An 18,366-nucleotide genomic window follows, 5' to 3' on the forward strand; every position below is an offset into this window, starting at 1 on the left:
GATGGGTTTGTTTGGTTCTTCTACAAATCTTATAAAATCTGTGTATGTGGCATTCACTTATGTGCATACCTAGTATGAATTTTAGATCCATATAGATGCAGTGAAATATGTTTTTTTTTTAGAATGAAGTGGTAAATCTTTCTACTGTTTTAACATTTTAAAACTTTTTTCTACTGCCCTAGGTAAGGATTCTAATTGTAAATAAGTTAATAAGTCTCTCAGAAAGTATCTTCTCTGCTTTAACCTCAAGAAAATAACCTGCTGTTGTTTCTGTGAGTCCTGACTCTGCATCTGCTCAAATTTGTGGCTTTGGGCAAGTTACTTTGAACTCAGTAAACCTTTGTGTATTTATAAATGAGGATCAGAAGGCCTGTTTTTAGGCTTCTTAGAATTAAATGAGATAATGTATGTACAGTTTTTGGCATAGAGCATATACTGGTCATTATTTCCTCCTGAAATAAAAATATTTAACAAATTAGTACTAGTTTTGCCAAATGAACTTTCCTTGTCTGATTTACTCCCAACCTTTGGCTGATAGTTAAATCAGTTTTGCAACATCTGAGGCCCCATACAGAGTAACAAACAGTGTGCATTTTCCCTTCTCCTTTCTTATTTTATATATTTTGAGTTGGAAAGATAAAGCCGTTTTTGAAAAGGATTGCTGATCATAATAGGCACAATGAATAGTCTTATTGATAGTGTAGTAGGAGTTTAGGGCCAGGAGTTGTTTGAAACCCAGGTAACTGTAACCAGTGCTTCAGAGAGGAACTGGGTGTGAGGAGGTTATCCATCTCACTTGTGGTTCTTGGGAGGAAGTAACCTGAGTTTTTCCTCGCTTTCATAAAGATTCCAGGAGTTTGGCCAAGAAGGGTAGTGGTGAATATAGTGGTTCATTCAGATTGCCTTGTTTGGAATACATCTAGTGAAATAAGGGGAAGAAAAATCTTGATATAACATCAAAATCCAAATAGATTAATTTAAAAAATGAGCAATGCAGAATAACTTCAATAAAACTTTGAATTAGAGTTAATAAAGTTTAGAAAAATCATTAAAATACTATGTGGTATGAAGGATAACTTGAATTCATTGATTACGTATGTGCCTGTTCACTGTTGTGAGAACTTTACTTCTGTTAATTTATTTAGTCATCGTGCCAACTTTATGAGGTATATACAATTACTGTCTCCATTTTACAGATAAGGAAACTGAAGGAAAGAGAGGTTAAGTAACTTGCCTAAGTCACAGAGCTAATAAATGACAGAGTCAGCATTCATACCTGGGGTATCTGTTGTCCGGGTGCTTAAACTACATTATATTGCCAGAATGTAACAAAAGCCAAAGTCTTGTACATTGAAGCTTTTGGAATCTTTAAATGTGAAAGATTTTAAAAATGAAAACAATTTTACTTTGCCATAGGCCATCCAGAGTGGATTTGAAACCTGAGTGACCCTGCCCCAGGGCACATCTGTGTAAGATACTAATATTTTCCAGAAATGCAGTCAGGGTTTAATGATTTTAATTATTTGATGAGATACGCTTTTGGTGAGTCAGAGGAGAAGTAGTGTTTATGTGTTAATGTGTTCTTGGAGTTTGGATAATGAAAAGTTCTAGGAATTGATCTCATGTGAGAGAGAACTTATCCAGATGAATCGAAGGACAAGAAAAAGCTTGCGAAATTAATCACTTTGAAAATTATCCCCTAGTTCTTCAAGGATTAACTGATGAAGATGCATTTGAAAATATTAGTAACAAAAAAGAGGAAAGAAAAGTTGATGTGTTAAAATGTATAGGACAGTCCATAAAGCAGTTGTAAAATTTTTAAAAAGGTTTGCAGACTGAATCAGATGGACATGACACTGTCCTAAGAGTATATTCAGATAACATAAAACTTGTTGTCTCGTGGAGAATTATTGAACCTTTTGATTAAAATCTATAACTAATGTTGTAAGTTAATTTCAAATAGTAATAATGTACTTAAAGGTAGATTTGATGCGGCTGTGTTTGATTAAAGTTCACAAATAGAATATACATACACATACATATACCTGTATGTGAAACAAGGAAATAAGGTCACTACTGGCCACCCTGCCACCAGCCAGCCACTCCAGAAGTGTGGGCCACTTTCCCCATGGCTGGCACAGGGCTGAGGAATGGGGGGTGGCGGTGGGTTCTACTTTCAGGGAAGATCAGCAGCCTTTCCTTTTATGAAGCATCCTCTGATTGCTGTTTCTGGTTGGGTTCCAGTGTTGGGAAATAGTTGATTTCTCAGTCACTCTTTCTAGTTCAGTAGCTGACCTCTAGAGCTCCCTACCTAGAACTTCCCACTCAGCTGTTTGGTGTGACGTTACTGCTGCCTTTGTTTATATATTGTTTTTTAAATACTTTTTTTGGAGTTCTGTTCTTAGTGATTTAATTTGTCACAGTCTACTTTAGAATAATGCTAATTACTTAATTCTAGTAAAATAGACTTTGATCTTTTTTTCTCTTGTCCTCTTGTGCCACTATGGTTTTATATATTTTACATTTAGATAAGTTATAAACCCAACCAAAAAGTTGTTTTCTACCATCTTTGTCTTTGGAAAAAGTTTTCAAAGAAATGAGAAAAAATATACATTGTGTTTACCACCTTATCATTTCTGGTACGTGTGTGTGTGTGTGTGTGTGTGTGTGTGTGTGTGTAAATTTGGTATTGTTTTCTTTCATCGTTGAGGGTAGTACTGAATGTAGAGTTATTGGTTGACTATTTCTGCACTTGTTTCATTTTGCATCGTAGTTATTCCACCTGATGAGTCATATTTAACTTGTTGCATTTAAGATTTTCTCATTGAGTAACTTGGAGCAGTTTGACTATAACATAGGTATCTGTGAATCTCTTTGTATTTCTCCTACTTGAAGTTCATTGAATTGGTTGGATTTGCAGTGTAATGTTTTTCTTCAAATTTGGGAGTTTTTTCCCAGTATTTCATCAGTTTCCCCCTTGCCTTGTTCTCTTTTTTCTGGAATTCCCATTACATGTACCCTCTTATATTCGATCTGTCCTATGTATCTGAGATGATTTTCACTTAAAAAAAATCTTTTTCTTTTATTCAGATTGGCTAATTAGTTATACTCAGTTTTTATTTTATGATTCCTTCTGCCATCTCAAATCTGCTTTGAGTCTCTCTGGTGAACTTTTCATTTTAGGAATTTTATGTTTCAACTCCAGAATTTCCCTTTTGTTCTTTAAAATAATTTTTTGTTGTTGAGATTCTTCACTTGTTGAGTCATTTCCACCATTTGTTCCTGTAATTCTCCATACCTGATTTCCTGTTATTCTGTAAAAATATTCACAGTGGCTTCTTTGAAGTCCTTGTCTGCCAAATCTAAATCTTGGGAACTCAGAGATATTTCTCAGTGATTTTGTTTTCCTTAGGCATGGGTCACTCTTTATTCACATGTCTTACAATTCTTAATTTAATACTGAATGTTTTAAATAACATTGTAGAATTCTGGATTCTGATTCCCCCCACTTTGGAGGTTGTTGTTGCTTTGTTTGTTTGCTAACCCACCAGGACTATATTTCTGTAATTTGTTTCTTTTCAGTCTTGCAGTCATGTCTCCCGTCATTTTATCCCCCTGGTTTTAATTTTTAAATTACTCGTTTGTTGCCTCTGTGTCCACGTGGCTTAGTGGTCAGCCAAAGATTTTGATAAGTGATTGTGCCTAAGTAACCTCACTAGTAAGTCTGTATCCAGGTGTGCCTTGGCTTTTGTTTTCTTTGTTTTTATTTTATGTTATGCCCTCTCACATCTTTTCTGCATATGCATGGGACTTAGTTGACTGAGAATATATGGATAGCTTGGGCTGGGTCTGGTTTTGCTACACATGTGTACAACCTCTGATCCTTGTGTAGTATGTGGAGAGTTTACCAAGCCCCCTATGTTTCTTTTCACTTCTTACAACTTTCTATTAAGTGCTTTGATTGCTCCAGACAGGGTCTTGACTTCAGGTAGCAGAGCTGATACACCTCATTTTTGTTGCGACTGAGCCCTTTAAACTGACAGCTGTCTTCTCTGCAGTAGCAGTCCTTCTGGTTTTCATGGCTTGCCCCACCCACCCTGGTTGAAGGACAGTTTTGTCTAGCTTTGTAGTTGGTTTTCAGGAAGTGGATTTATCATCTTCCTTATTCTCTGTTCTGTCATGGTGGAAGTGAATCTCTAAATACTTTTGTTAGAATATACTTTTATCCATTGATTTTTGTCTTAAATATTTGCTAAGTTTGCTTTCAGTTTTTTTATGTGAGAGATATAAAAAATAGAAATTGAATTTATTTCATTATGAATACTTCAAAAAATTAAGACTCTATTTTCGTTGCTTCTCAGATACAGAGCTGGTGCATCAGTTTCCTTATCTGTAAAGTGGTCACAGTAATAGTCCTTATCTCAAGGGTTTTTGTGAAGATTAAATGAATTTTTAAGCATTTAAGCATTTAAGTGTTTTACATGTAGTTAGTACTAGGTAAATAACTGTTTTCATATATGTTTATGTGTTTGCCATTTTCTTTATTACATTTTCATTTTGAAGTCAACTTAATTTCTAAATTCTGGGAGATATGTCACTTTGGCAGCCCCCTTTATCTGCCTGTTGAATGATACTAAATTAAGTTTCTTACCTATGTAGTGTGCACTTGTATGTTTACCCATACTCTGTGTGCCTTTGTTGATAAAATTTTACTACACTGTAGGCGGTGAGCTTCATTTTCTCCAAATTGGAGGAGCTTGTGACGATATTGATGAAGCTGATATACTAGTGGATGGAGCTCTTTCTAAAGGAATAGAACCATCTTCAGAAGGTTCCAAACCTTTATCAAATCCTTCAAGTCCTGGCATTTCAGGTATGATACTGAGTTTTTAAATGACTCTTAAAACAGAAATTCTTGTGATGTTCAAAGGTTTCTGATTCTTACTTAAATAATCTTAAACATTCTTTCAGTTTTTACAGTCAACTGTTGGTTACTTAGTTGAGGGAATTCATTTCCTGGTTGCCATTCTTTTACTAGGCTTGATTTTGTTTATTATATGTCACTATTTTTTTCTGTAGTTAGAAATTGTTGTAAACATTAAAATAAAAAATGCTTTTTCACCTGTGGTAGGTTGGCCAATATTGGCCATGTCACCTAAGAGGCAAAAACACAATTTTGGCCATTAAGGAGCTTTTGGTGTAGTTAGGGAGGGAAGTAGCATGAAATAGAGGAGTTCATTAAGTGAGTATAAAATCAATGGAGTGGCTAATATTACTAATATCACTACTGGAATTGAAAAGCTAAAAAAATACTCTCTCCCTGGGGCACAATATTCAGATTTTTGTTGCCCCATTGTGCATCATTACACAGGTTTGTTTTTGTTTGTTGTTCGTACGTCTTCTCCTATCTATGTTCTTTCTATACTGCCCTCCAGAGCTGCTTTTTCAGAAAAAGTAATGCTAATATGTTACTCCTGTTGAAATTCTAATTTGCTTTGTGGACTTCTTTGAAGTAACTCTATAATTTTATTCTCTGTGTTTAGTTACAATAAATTTTTCATGATTTCTTAGGTATATGATTCCATTTCATGCTGTTTACATGTTACCCTGAACTCTTCTTTGTGCTTCCACAGTTTATGCTGTTAGTGCTGTTAATGTTTTACCCTTAGCTCTTAACACATTTTATTCCCTAAGCTTTTAGCTTGTAAGTATTTATTTGCCATCAGTATAGCTTTGCCTTTTTAAAATTACTTTTTTATGAAGTAAAAAAGGGCAGATGTTATGTACTTACTGATGCTTAGCATTTTGTTTTGTAAATAACAAAGTCTAAAAGTTATTTATTGGTTTGATACAGATTTGGCTTGCCTTTCAGCACTACTTTTGTTGCCCTTATTAACTTAGGGCTGGTTAGAGCTCAGTCAGGACTATTTTTTCTCTTTATTTTTATTTTTATTTTTATTTATTTATTTATTAAAAAAATTTTTTTTTCAACGTTTATTTATTTTTGGGACAGAGAGAGACAGAGCATGAACGGGGGAGGGGCAGAGAGAGAGGGAGACACAGAATCGGAAACAGGCTCCAGGCTCTGAGCCATCAGCCCAGAGCCCGACGCGGGGCTCGAACTCACGGACCGCGAGATCGTGACCTGGCTGAAGTCGGACGCTTAACCGACTGCGCCACCCAGGCGCCCCTTATTTTTATTTTTGAGAGAACACACAAGCAGGGGAGAAGGCTAGAAGGGGGAAGCAAGAGAGAGAGAGAGAGAATATCTTAAGCAGACTCTATGCTCAGCACAGAGCCCAACTCATGGCTCGATCCCACAACCCTGGGGTCATGACTTGAGCTGATATCAAGAGTTGGATGCTCAACCGACTGAGCCACCCAGGCACCCCAGTCAAGGCTCTTCTAACAGGTTGAGTTTGGGTTTGTCCAGTAAGAGGTACCCTGTCTGTAATCTAAAATATTCAAGTGGATTTTCATTGTGGCCATTATGTAGTCAGTGCTAGTTTCTTCATTTGCCTGTAGATCTCTTAGCTCTCATTAATAACTCTCAAGAGAGGCACCTGGGTGGCTCATTTGGTTAAGTGTCCAACTCTTGGTTTTGGCTCAAATCCTGATCTCACAGTTTCGTGAGTTTGAGCCCCATGTCTGGCTCTTTGCTGGCAGCGCAGACCCTGCTTGGGTTTTTCTCTCTTCCTCTCTCTCTCTCTCTACCCCTCCTCTATTTGACCTGTCTCTGTCTTTCTGAAAAATTAAAAAAAAAAAAAAAATATATATATATATATATACACACACACACACACACTTGCATATATATACACACACACACATATGTACATATACATGTGTGTGTGTATATATATATATACACACACACACATATATATATGTGTGTGTGTGTATGTATGTATATATATAACACCTTTCAGGATTTTTGCAGTTGTTGTAATTGATTAGACAGAAAACACAGATTAAAACTACTTTGTTTTAAAAACCTATTTCAAATTCAATATTTACTGTTGTTAAGGAGTTGATTTATTGGTGGACCAGCCATTCACCCTTGACATCCTGACATCTCTAGTGGAGCTAACCCGCTTTGAGACTTTGACCCCACGGTTTTCAGCCACTGTTCCTCCATGCTGGGTAGAAGTTCAGCAAGAACAGCAGCAAAGGAGGCATCCTCAACATTTACATCAGCAACACCACGGAGATGCTGCTCAGCATACTAGAACTTGGAAGCTACAGACTGACAGGTAAAACATTGTTTCAGGGTATTAAATTTTAAGTCTACATTATATATTTGTTAGAGGCAACATAAAATTCTTAAATATATTGTTTCTCTTAACTTTTTCTATTAATAACTTTTTTCATTTGTCACCTTAATTTTGGAAATTTCTATATTCTTAGTTGTAGGATAAAATAGTGAGAGTAATCCACCATTGCAATTAGTTTGGTCACTCAGTTCACAAGTTGATTTACTAGATAGATAAATGGTTGCTTTGTGCAGTCACTCCTGTAGACACTAGTAATATGGTTGTCATTGGAATTTCTATCCTAGTGGGGATAGAAAGACAGTAAGCTGTCAGCGCAGAGCGTGGTGTGGGGCTCAGTCCCACAGACCGTGAGATCATGACCTAAGCCAAGGGCAAGAGTCAGACACTTAACTGACTGAGCCACCCACACGCCCCAAGAAGTTCTTGTTTTAAAATGCAGATTCCTGGGACCCCACTCATAGATTTCGGGTGGGGCCCAGGAATCTGCAGACAATTCTGATGCATAATGCTCCATAGTGTAAGAAACAGGGTTTATTGTAATGTTCAGTTCACAGGGTAGGTGTCACTTTCTAAGGTAAGATCAATTATTGTGCTAAGATTAACCTCTCTTTTGGGAGCTGCTTGTCTTCTCTCTTGATCCCATTGAGAGGCACTGAGTTTTGTTGGAGGCAAATCCAAGAATATGAAAAGTGTTAATGACAATGTGGTTTTGGTCAGCGAAAGATTTTTGCTGTATTTAGCATTTTCCCCCTTATTTGACAGCAATAGCTGGGATGAACATGTGTTTGAATTGGTTCTACCTAAAGCCTGTATGGTTGGACATGTGGACTTCAAATTTGTTTTGAACTCAAACATCACCAATATTCCGCAGATACAAGTGACACTGCTGAAAAATAAAGCTCCGGGCTTAGGGAAAGTCAATGGTAAGAATGAATCAGAATTTATATTTGAAGATTTTGCAGTTTATTTCTTTAAAAAACAAACAAAGTGATTTTCAACTTGACTGTCTAGGTTTCATATCCCTCCCCTGCCTCCTCTCTGCTCTCTCCCCTACCCCCATATTTGTTTTCTGCTCTGCTCCTGGTCGTTTTATTTTAGAAAAAGTTACTTCTAGAACATTTTAGAGGTTTTTGGTAGTTCAGTATTGTATGGAAATGCATAAACTGGAATAATGTAATTATGCTATTTGGGAAATTCAGTTAGTTCCTTTCTAAATTAGTTTCACTTTCATCACTACTAGACTTACATGTTTTTCTTCCTACGTGGAGACCCAATTGGGAAAAGAACTTTGTTAATGAAGTCATATACTCTTAAGACTATTGGTGAAACTCAGCCTTTCACATAATGCCAGAAATACACCCACTTTATTTGCTTTTTTTTTTTTTTTTTTTTTTTTACAAGTTCAGACTTTGGTATTTTGAGTTCGTTGAATAGATTGTACACATGTAACATGTTGGGAACTAGATGTTACTGTCTGGTGTTTACTGCTTAATCGGTCAATTTAAAAGGCTGGAGATAATTTCATATTACCATATCACATGGCTGCTTTACACCAGGGGGTAGAAACAATGAAACACGAAAAATTCCTTATTTTCAAAAATACGTGTGTGTGTGGGGGGGGTGCATTTTTTTGAATCATGACAGATTCTATTTTAATTGGGTCTAGGATTTAGGCACTGGTGTTTTGAAAACTGTGCAGGTGTTTGTACTCTGCAGCCTAGGGTATGAACTTTTAGTTTAGTTGCCAGCACATTATTTCTCAGGTGAATATTGAATTCCATTAAAAGAGAGAATAGTGTATGAAACAATGGGACCTAATTTTTTTCTTCTTTTGACAACCATTTTGTAGCATCTGTGATAAAAATCACAGTAGTTCCCAATATAACAAGGTTTTAGAATTTCAGGCACATAAATTATTGATATTAAGCAAAATTAAGTTTACTAATATTTTTATCCTCTAGAAACAGCAGTAGATAGGCAGATCACCTTTCCTTTGTCTCCAGCTCTTAACATTGAAGTGGAACAAAATGGGAAACCGTCCCTGGTTGATTTGAATGAAGAAATGCAGCACATGGATGTAGAGGAATCACAGTGTGAGTGAAATTACAGAGCTGTTGTCCATGACAGTAAAAGGAATAGTGATCCAAAATGCATCATGTTGGGCAAAGATTTCCTTATGGCTTGCAAAAACATGGTTTTAAAAATACAATTAAAAAATAACCTGTAATTCCGCTTTGGCAATATGCTTTAACTTTCAGCTCATCTTTGTGAACACAGCTGCGCTAATACTTGCATTCTTGTTTTTTAATATCCCAAGATTTAAAATCATGTCATGGTTTTATAATATTTTTGGAAAATCAAGGTGAATGTAAATAATATGGGAATGGAAAGCAACATATGTCAGATATGTGAAAATATATCAGATCTTTGACTATATTTCCTTAGCATGATAGTGAATTCTTACTTGAACACATTCGAATTATGGTATATTGTGTGGTGGTATCATAAGTGGGATAGATATTTGGTTATTACTTATTTTTAAATTATAAGCTAATTTAAAAGAAAATGATGTTTTTTTTCTTTTTAGGTCTTAGATTGTGTCCATTTTTAGAAGATCACAAAGAAGACATTCTGTGTGGACCAGTATGGCTTGCTAGTGGCCTTGATCTCTCAGGGCATGCTGGGATGTTGACATTAACAAGCCCCAAACTTGTTAAAGGTGAAGTAACATATTTTACAAAAGCAGGATAGATAATACCACAAATGTGAAATAGATTTTTTTAAACTGGTCTCACAAAACTAAGATACTTTTTTTGTTTGGGATTTGCATTAATAGTTGCACCAGTTTCCTGATAACTGAGGTCCCTCCTTCTCAGAAGTGACTCTGATACTACTTTCTGTGTTTTGGAGGTTTCAGTACTTTTTGAGAAAGCATAAAAAAATGAGTATTTGCAGACTTAGTGTAATATAGCAGAGCTTTTTTGAGTAACCACGTGACATGTTCTGGCATGGTTGCCTTTCCTGTCAACTTAGAGTTCTCTGTCTTGATTTGTTGTATTTTATTTATTTATTTTTATTGTTGTAATATTTCCTCTTGAGGGTTTTTATAGAAGAGTTTTGATAACATCAGATGTAATTATTGAGTTTCTCACATATACACATTTTAATGTGTATTTAAAAGTAATTGGCTCTTATGTAGATCATAGATATTACAGTAGTAGGATGTTTGTATATCAGCCTTCATTTCCCAGTAAATTAAAAAAGCCAACAAAGTACCTACCTTGATTATTAAAGTAAGTTTGGATGTGGGATGGGATGTGGTGATCCTTCCTCAAACCAGAAAGTACCTCACCACCTAAATAACAACAGTTTTCATTTGTGTACATTCCCTTCGTAATAGCTGTCCACATTTACACATTTACCGTTAGATGCATAGTATGTGTTGTATACGAGTTTTAATGTGCTCTCTTGACTACAGCTCATTCATTCATTAAGTTTATGACATCCTGTGGTGTGTTATGCTACGTGCTGGGGTACAGCAGTGAGCAAGACTAATAAGATCTCTCATATTGCTGAGAGTATAACTTAACTTTTGTTGAATGAGACTGTGAAACGTAAATTTGTGTATGAATATAAAGATGTTGGCTTTGACAAAATGGAGGGTGGAATTATATGACATGTATTTCAAAAGACTAAATTTAAAAGTGTTAACTTTCCTAGAATTTACTGAAGATGGTTTTTTTTTCCTTTCTAAATTCTCCAGAAATCTTTGGTACTGGAGAAAATGATTGCTAAATTTTTAGAGTAAAAGGAAGATCTGGGTCAAAGAGGTTTGGAAAAAGAAAACAGAGAGGGAGGGTCTTGTCAGATACTAAAACAAAGAGTAATAACACAACAATAAGATTATAACAGTGTAATGTTAGCACAGTAGGCAGGTGGATCAGTGGAAAACAACAAAGGTAGCTTTTGTAATTACAGAAGGATTTAATACCTGTGAGATAACAATAGGCTGATGGTTTACTGGTGAGTGTATTAATTTGAGGTTATTTTTGCAGTATATTTTATATATGGATTGTGTGGTATGATCTCAGTTTAGTTAAAAGGAAGCAAAATGTACTGGTGATAGTAACGACCAGTATTTATTGAGTGCTCTCTTTGTGCCATGCACAATTGTGTTTTAGGTACTTTTGAGGTAGGTACCCTTATTCCCATTTTACATTTGAAGGAACTGAACCACAGGAGATTATCGGGCACATGTCTAATAAATAACTGAGCCATTATTCAGACCCAGGTCGTGACTCCAAAGCCTGTGCTTTTTGTGCTCATGTATATGTGCGTATGTCTGTGTGCGTGTGTGTGTAAGAGGACCGGATGCATTCACAGAATGATACCTTCCATTATTGATCAGTGGTGCTCACTGAAAGGTAGTTTTATCTTTGTGTTTTTCCCATAGTTGACAAAATGTTATTAAAATGTATCATTTCGCCAGGGAAAGATATGCAAAATGTTTGTAACATTTGGTCAGAATTTTCTGTCTTCTGTTGTTGGTATAGCCCCTGTGCTTTTTGTTATTTTGCTACCAACATATGAAGGTTATTCAGTGATTAGACTCAATAATTTGAAAATTTGTGGAATTAATTACATAACTTGCTCTGTTAAGGTGAAAAACAATTCGTTCTTTTGGTGATTTGGTTATTTTTCCCATTCTGTGTTGGCTCCTCTAGGTATGGCAGGAGGAAAATACCGTTCCTTTTTAATCCACGTCAAGGCAGTAAATGAAAGAGGAACCGATGAGATCTGTAATGGTGGTATACGCCCGGTAGTAAGACTTCCATCCTTAAAACACCAGAGTAACAAGGGTTATTCACTTGCTTCACTCTTGGCAAAAGTTGCAGCAGGCAAGGTATGAAGCTGTGCCATTTTGAACTACAGCAGTGCTATTATAGACATGGTGGACAAGATCTGACACACTCTTGAAGTAGAATGACCCTTTATTGATTTTTCAATAGGCACTTTGTTTATAATTTTTCCTTGCAGTGACTGACTTTAAATATACAATTAAGAAGAATCTATTTTGAATTAACTGTAAGCAAGCGTTTATAAAGTATGCTCAGCAGACTAATTGTTAGCAGATATTTCCCTTTATAATTGTTTTAGACCATAATACCTCTTTGTTTAGGTTTTAGAGTTTGTTTCTATGTCCTTTACTGGTAACTCACCACTTTTTTTTGGGTAAACATTTGGGAGGATGCAGGAAGAGAAGTTGGGGAGTAATGTTAGAGATGAATCCTAATTTCAAGGTTGATTTTCTACAACTAGCTGTGTACCATGCAGTCTCTTCATAATTGTCTAATCTTGGATTTTCCTGAACTCTGGAGATTTTTGTTTCTCTATCATCATTATTCATAAGCAACAATAGCAATATCAGTAACACCAATCATCTTATATTTGTATAGGTCTTCCAATTTTTCAAGGACTTCTGTGTACTTTATCTGATTTAATCCTCAAAATAACTCTGAGGTAGGCAGAGCAGGTGCTATTATTATCTCCATTTTTCATATTGAAAGTGAGTGAACCTTGGAGATGGGGAGCTGTCATATTTCATATCGCTTCTAAGTGCTGTGGCTGGGACTTGGACTCAGGACTTTGGCTTTCTAATCTATAATCATTGGGTTATTGCCTTTAAAACAGCCACTTTGATTTTTCCCCGTTATAAATACTGGGGGAAATTAGTCATTTACTGAATATGAGCGTAAAAGCTTTCATTTTAATTTGATATTTCTGTTTTGATAGTCATAATACAGTTATTTTCCTTTTTAAAAAAACTTTATTTAAATGGTAAATGCTTTTTTAGTTTCATTTGTTTGTTCATTGAGTTATTTGTTTTTGTATGTTTAGGAAAAATCATCTAACGTTAAGAATGAAAATTCAAGTAGCGCCCGCAAATCTGAGAACCTCCGGGGCTGTGACTTACTGCAAGAGGTCTCAGTCACCATTCGAAGATTTAAGAAAACTTCAATTTCTAAGGAAAGGTAACCTCATTTCCTTCTTCTGCTATTCTCTTGGTAGTAAATGTACAAAGGATGAATTCTAATAAACGTTAACACACACACGTAAAATGGAAAAAAAATTTTTTTTATGTTTATTTATGTGAGAGACAAAGTGTGAGCGGGGGACGGGCAGGGCAGGGGCAGAGAGACAGGGAGTCATGGAACCTGAAGCAGGCTCCAGGCTCTGAGCTGTTAGCACAGAGCCCGACATGGGGCTTGAACTCAGTAACCTCGAGTTCATGACTGAGCCAAAGTTGGACGCTTAACAAACTGAACCACCCAGGCATCCCACACATAAAATTTTTAAATCTTTTACTTGAAAATTTTTGTTTGGTCTCCATTTCACTTAAGTATTTGTAATCTCAATGAGGGTATGAATTATCTTCCTACTTCATTGGTTTATCCCAGGTATCTGTACAGTGCTTGGTATATACCAGGAATATAATATTTGTAGAACGAGGAAAGACATAAATATAATTTGAAGTTTTATTCACTCTTTGTCAGAATATAGTACATTATTGTAAACTTCATTTCTTTTAAAACTTTCTATAAACGAAGTATTGCTTATATGCTGTTTTGACCTTTTAATGCCATAACCTTAAATTAATAGGTCAACATTCCATTGTTAATATTTAATTTTCAAAAACATATTTTAAATTGTGATATTCATGATTTCAAATAACTAACCAGGTTGTAGTAGGTTTAGTCATAACTGTTCTATTTTGGTTGTTAATGTGTTTATATCTTCTGTTTTTTAGAGTGCAACGATGTGCTATGTTACAGTTTTCAGAATTTCACGAGAAGCTTCTTAACACTCTTTGTAGAAAAGCAGATGATGGCCAAATCACAGAACATGCCCAGAGCCTTGTGTTGGATACCCTTTGTTGGTTAGCTGGAGTACATTCTAATGGACCTGGAAGGTTAATAATTAAGATTTTACTAACAACTGATGATAGCTATTTGGAGATTATGAGTAGAATTCAAGATGAGTCTAAACATCTGCTCTTGTTTTGCAGCTCCAAAGAAGGAAATGAGAGCCTGCTTTCAAAAACACGAAAATGTCTTTCAGACATTGTGCGTGTATGCTTCTTTGAGGCGGGACGCAGCATAGCCCATAAGTGTGCCCGATTTCTAGCCTTGTGCATTAGGTTAGTGTTTTTTAAGTTGAAAGTACACTTTGTGGGTGCAGCTATAGTTTGATAGGTGATGCTGTGTCTGTAGTGTAATTTGATACTTGGTGAATGAATGTATAACAGAAGAATTTTCATAAGTTAAAAAAATCTTGAAAGTTGATGAGGTTTACTCAGTCTTTTTTTTTTTTTTTTTTAATATTTATTTATTTTTGAGAGCAAGAGTGTGCCAGATGGCCTTATGTGAGGCTCAAACTCATGAACCAGAAGATTGTGACCTGAGGCAAAGTCAGATGCTTAACCAACTGAGCTACCTGGGTGCCCAAGATTCTTGGTTTTTTGTTTTGTTTTGTTTTGTTTTTTTAAGTTTATTTGCTTATTTTCAGAGAGAGAAAAAACACGAACAGGGGAAGGGGAGGGGAGGGGCCAGGGAGGGGAGAGAATTCCAAGGTCAACGTGAGGCCCAGTGTGGCGTTTGAACTCTGGAACAAACTCTGATATCATGATATGAGCTGAAATCAAGAGTTGGATGCTAAACCGACTGAACCACTCAGGTGCCCTGAGGATTATTGAGATTCTAAGAAAGAATTTTAGGTTTTTAGGGGGAAAATGTCGACTTGCATAAGTCTTTTAATAAAAGAAGTCTACCAGGCTTCTTTATCTATTGGTAGCATTTTGCGAAGTATTGTAAGGGGAACCCTTCCCCCACTTTTTATCTTCCCTGATTGTCGTTTGATTCTTCACCTGAGGCATTATTCCCTGTTACGTGACATTCTTACCAGGTTTATTTGTAAACATTGTGTAGACCTTTCTTCTAGACCCTGAGACTTAAACCATCTAGGAAATGTTTAAAAACTGATAGTCAGTAATGCCTATGCCTGCTTGTTAATCCTTTTTGGTGAAGAGAATGGTTTAATGCAAAGGAAAACCGTGACAAAGACCTTCAGTATAATCAGTCCTTGTGTTCTTTCTGCATGTATATGGGGCTTTAAGGCAGATTTTTCTTGTAATCTGTATGAATACATTTTAAAATTTAGTTTTAGGTACTACAGCATGTTTAGGATTGAATTTAGACATTGGGTGATACATTTAAGTTTTTTTCTTGTAAATTTTTTCAGTAATGGCAAATGTGACCCGTGTCAACCAGGATTTGGATCTGTTCTGTTGAAGGCCTTACTTGAGAATATGTCATTTTTACCTGCAGCAGCAACTGGTGGTATGTGAAATTAGTTTACTCACAAATAACAGTAGTCATAGGAAATATCTCACAATGTATTTGAGATTATGTAGTCAACATTTTCCCCTCAGTTAGCCCCTCTTTTTTCTCTAGCTTCTCTAAGGGTTGGCAGATTGTGAGAAGGTGGGCAGATAGTGGTTGGAAAAGTGGGAGAGTTAAGTAAATAGCAAGTTGTCTTAATTCATACATTTTCTATACCTCATTCAAATTGTTGAGTTGTTTGGTTGTTCACAGACTATAGATCACATCTTCCCAAATTTGCTAAAATGCCAGCAGGTGCAGAGAGATGACCTAAGGAAAATGGTCCGTGCGTGTATTGTGTGTGGTTGCTGGGACTTTGGCAAACTAGAAAAGGGGCCAGTAGGTTTTTAAAGCACCTGAAGACTGTAAACATGCCATTCAAGAATGAATGTAGAAAAAGAAAAGAATGAATGTAGTTATCAAGTAGCACTTTATAAAGCAGTCCCCCTAAAATAGCACATATATAAAGCAATAAAAATTTTACAAGTATTTTCAATGTTTTGTGCCATTTTAGTTGCTATAAAGAGCTACTAATTTGCCCTTCTAAACCTAGCATTATCTTTTTGTAGACATTTTTTACAGTCTTTTGTTTAATAATCAGTTTATTCAACAAGTTGTCTCAATGAGATAAATATATTTCACAAGGATTTGATCTTTGTGGTATTATAGAAAAAAACTGTTCAAAGTTAGTTGATAAGTGGTTATATTATCATTAATTTGGATAAAAAATCTATATTTTCCTTGAACATATTTTGGGTAAAATAGTTAACTTTTATGTTCTACAGAGTAGGATGTTTTGGACTTGGTCACTCACTTTAATAGTCTTTGCAGTTTAAAATTGTTTTTTTTGAGGATGGTCTTCAAGATAGGATGCTAAAATTCTGGGGTGCACTTAGATATCTCAAATTTTACAGAAGAGCCTTAGAATACACCATGATGATCATCTTTTGAGCTGTGTTGGTCTGTGTCTAACTGGCGGTATAGCATAACTATATTTACTTGCTAGGAGCTCATTGCCATCCATTGTTTTTGAAAATTTTAGTATAAACCAAACAGTATTTCAGGGAGGATCGTTTGGAAGACTTTTCTGTACTTCTCCAGCTATTCTAAAATGTCCCTCAGAGTCATCTCAAGTTAGTGAAAACCTGAATGACTAGGTTGACTTGATAAACTTCTTAAAAAATGGGAGATTCCCTGTCACTGTCTTCTTAGAGTCCTCCAAAGAGGTGGTCATTCTTTGTAAGTTGTTTCGTAAGGGGACTTACTGATAAATATGTAATATGATGTTCTCTTTGTTAGAGAAAAATGAGGAAAAGAAACATTGATTTGCTTTTATTGTTTTCAGGTTCTGTCTATTGGTATTTTGTCTTACTGAATTATGTTAAAGATGAAGATTTGGCTGGGTGCAGTACAGCTTGTGCATCTTTGCTTACTGCTGTGTCCAAACAGTTACAGGACAGGCTAACGCCAATGGAAGCTTTACTTCAGACAAGGTATTTTAATATACGTAGTGACTAATAATGGATCTTTCAGGATATGATACCAGCTTTGCACAGAATTGCTAAAATATATATTTGCCTGCAAAAATTTAATAAATGCTTTTCCTTTTTCTAAATATTAGTCTAAGGTTTTCTTTTCCTCTATTTTCTCTGAAATAATTCCTTTTAACAATTTTGAAAGTCCTGAAGATGATATTCAGAGGACCAATTGTATTAAAATACTTAAAAGTGGTGTTTCTTGTTAATTGAAGAAGCATAAGATAATTTCTCTACTGTTCAAACTTTGTGGTTGAAGTTATATAAATCGCTTACAGGCCTTAACTATTATTCTTCATCTGCTGGTTGATTTTTCTAAAAACTTCCAATATAATGAAACAAATAGCTAATGGTTAGATTTGAGTTCTTGCCTGATCTTCAGTATTTGAAGTATTTTTATTTAACATGATGATTTTTTAATCTTTTTAGAGGAGAAATCTTGATTTTGATCAGATTTTACTCAAAGCCTTTGTACTTTCTGCTGAGTCAATGTAATTAATGATGGAGTTGAGGGAAGGGTGCCTGATATGTCTTCCTTGCCTCAGTCTGCAGATGAAGATTCAATCTTGGTTCATTAGCTACCAGTTTATTGGAATCACATTTGTTGAGTCTCTGGCACCACATCTTCTGGAGTATAGGTTTCCAGGGAACATAACTGAGATTCACTGAATTTAGTGGGTTAAATCTGGTTAGTGTTTCCTTTTGCCCTGTGTCAAACTGCTTTCAAATGGAAGTAAATAGGTAATTTGTTAATTAGATGGCCAACAGGAAAATTGTTAGGACATTATTTTATTTTTCAGATATGGATTGTATAGCTCACCATTTGATCCAGTCCTCTTTGATTTGGAAATGAGCGGCTCTTCTTGTAAAAATGTGTACAACAGCAGCATTGGTGTCCAGTCAGATGAAATTGATTTATCAGATGTCCTTTCAGGTAGTAACATAAAGGAATTTCTGAATTTTATTTCTTCTATTTAAGTTATCATTGACTTAATAGATTGTAGTTAACGACATTCTGTTTTTAAAAACTAAAATTCTTCAGAACTTAACATCTGTGAATCATGAAACTGCCTTTGTTTCTTAACTCCCCCCTCAGAAAAATTACTGAAGTTATTTTTG

The 18,366-nt window shown here is 35.5% G+C and overlaps 1 protein-coding gene across 13 annotated transcripts in view; it reads left to right on the forward strand.

Annotated features, from left to right (window-relative positions):
- The window catches only part of BIRC6 (baculoviral IAP repeat containing 6), a 225,633-nt gene that overhangs the window by 55,445 nt on the left and 151,822 nt on the right, over positions 1–18,366 (forward strand). For 9 of the 13 annotated variants that reach the window (XR_005797250.1, XM_040496471.1, XM_040496472.1 and 6 more), the window contains exons 11-22: positions 4,724–4,873; positions 7,028–7,253; positions 8,037–8,197; positions 9,236–9,367; positions 9,862–9,993; positions 11,999–12,177; positions 13,173–13,306; positions 14,083–14,244; positions 14,341–14,472; positions 15,573–15,670; positions 17,058–17,205; positions 18,048–18,181. Coding sequence is in view for 12 of the 13 variants with exons in the window: in XM_040496471.1 (XP_040352405.1) it covers positions 4,724–4,873; positions 7,028–7,253; positions 8,037–8,197; positions 9,236–9,367; positions 9,862–9,993; positions 11,999–12,177; positions 13,173–13,306; positions 14,083–14,244; positions 14,341–14,472; positions 15,573–15,670; positions 17,058–17,205; positions 18,048–18,181 (1,788 nt within the window). In the remaining variant the exon portion in view is untranslated. The remainder of the gene's footprint in view (positions 1–4,723; positions 4,874–7,027; positions 7,254–8,036; positions 8,198–9,235; positions 9,368–9,861; positions 9,994–11,998; positions 12,178–13,172; positions 13,307–14,082; positions 14,245–14,340; positions 14,473–15,572; positions 15,671–17,057; positions 17,206–18,047; positions 18,182–18,366) is intronic. The other 4 variants (XM_040496465.1, XM_040496466.1, XM_040496467.1 and 1 more) reach the window with 2 other exon arrangements.

Source organism: Herpailurus yagouaroundi, unplaced genomic scaffold (genome assembly GCF_014898765.1).
Source record: "Herpailurus yagouaroundi ecotype Mexico unplaced genomic scaffold, PumYag 188, whole genome shotgun sequence".
Taxonomy (NCBI): Eukaryota; Metazoa; Chordata; class Mammalia; order Carnivora; family Felidae; genus Herpailurus; species Herpailurus yagouaroundi.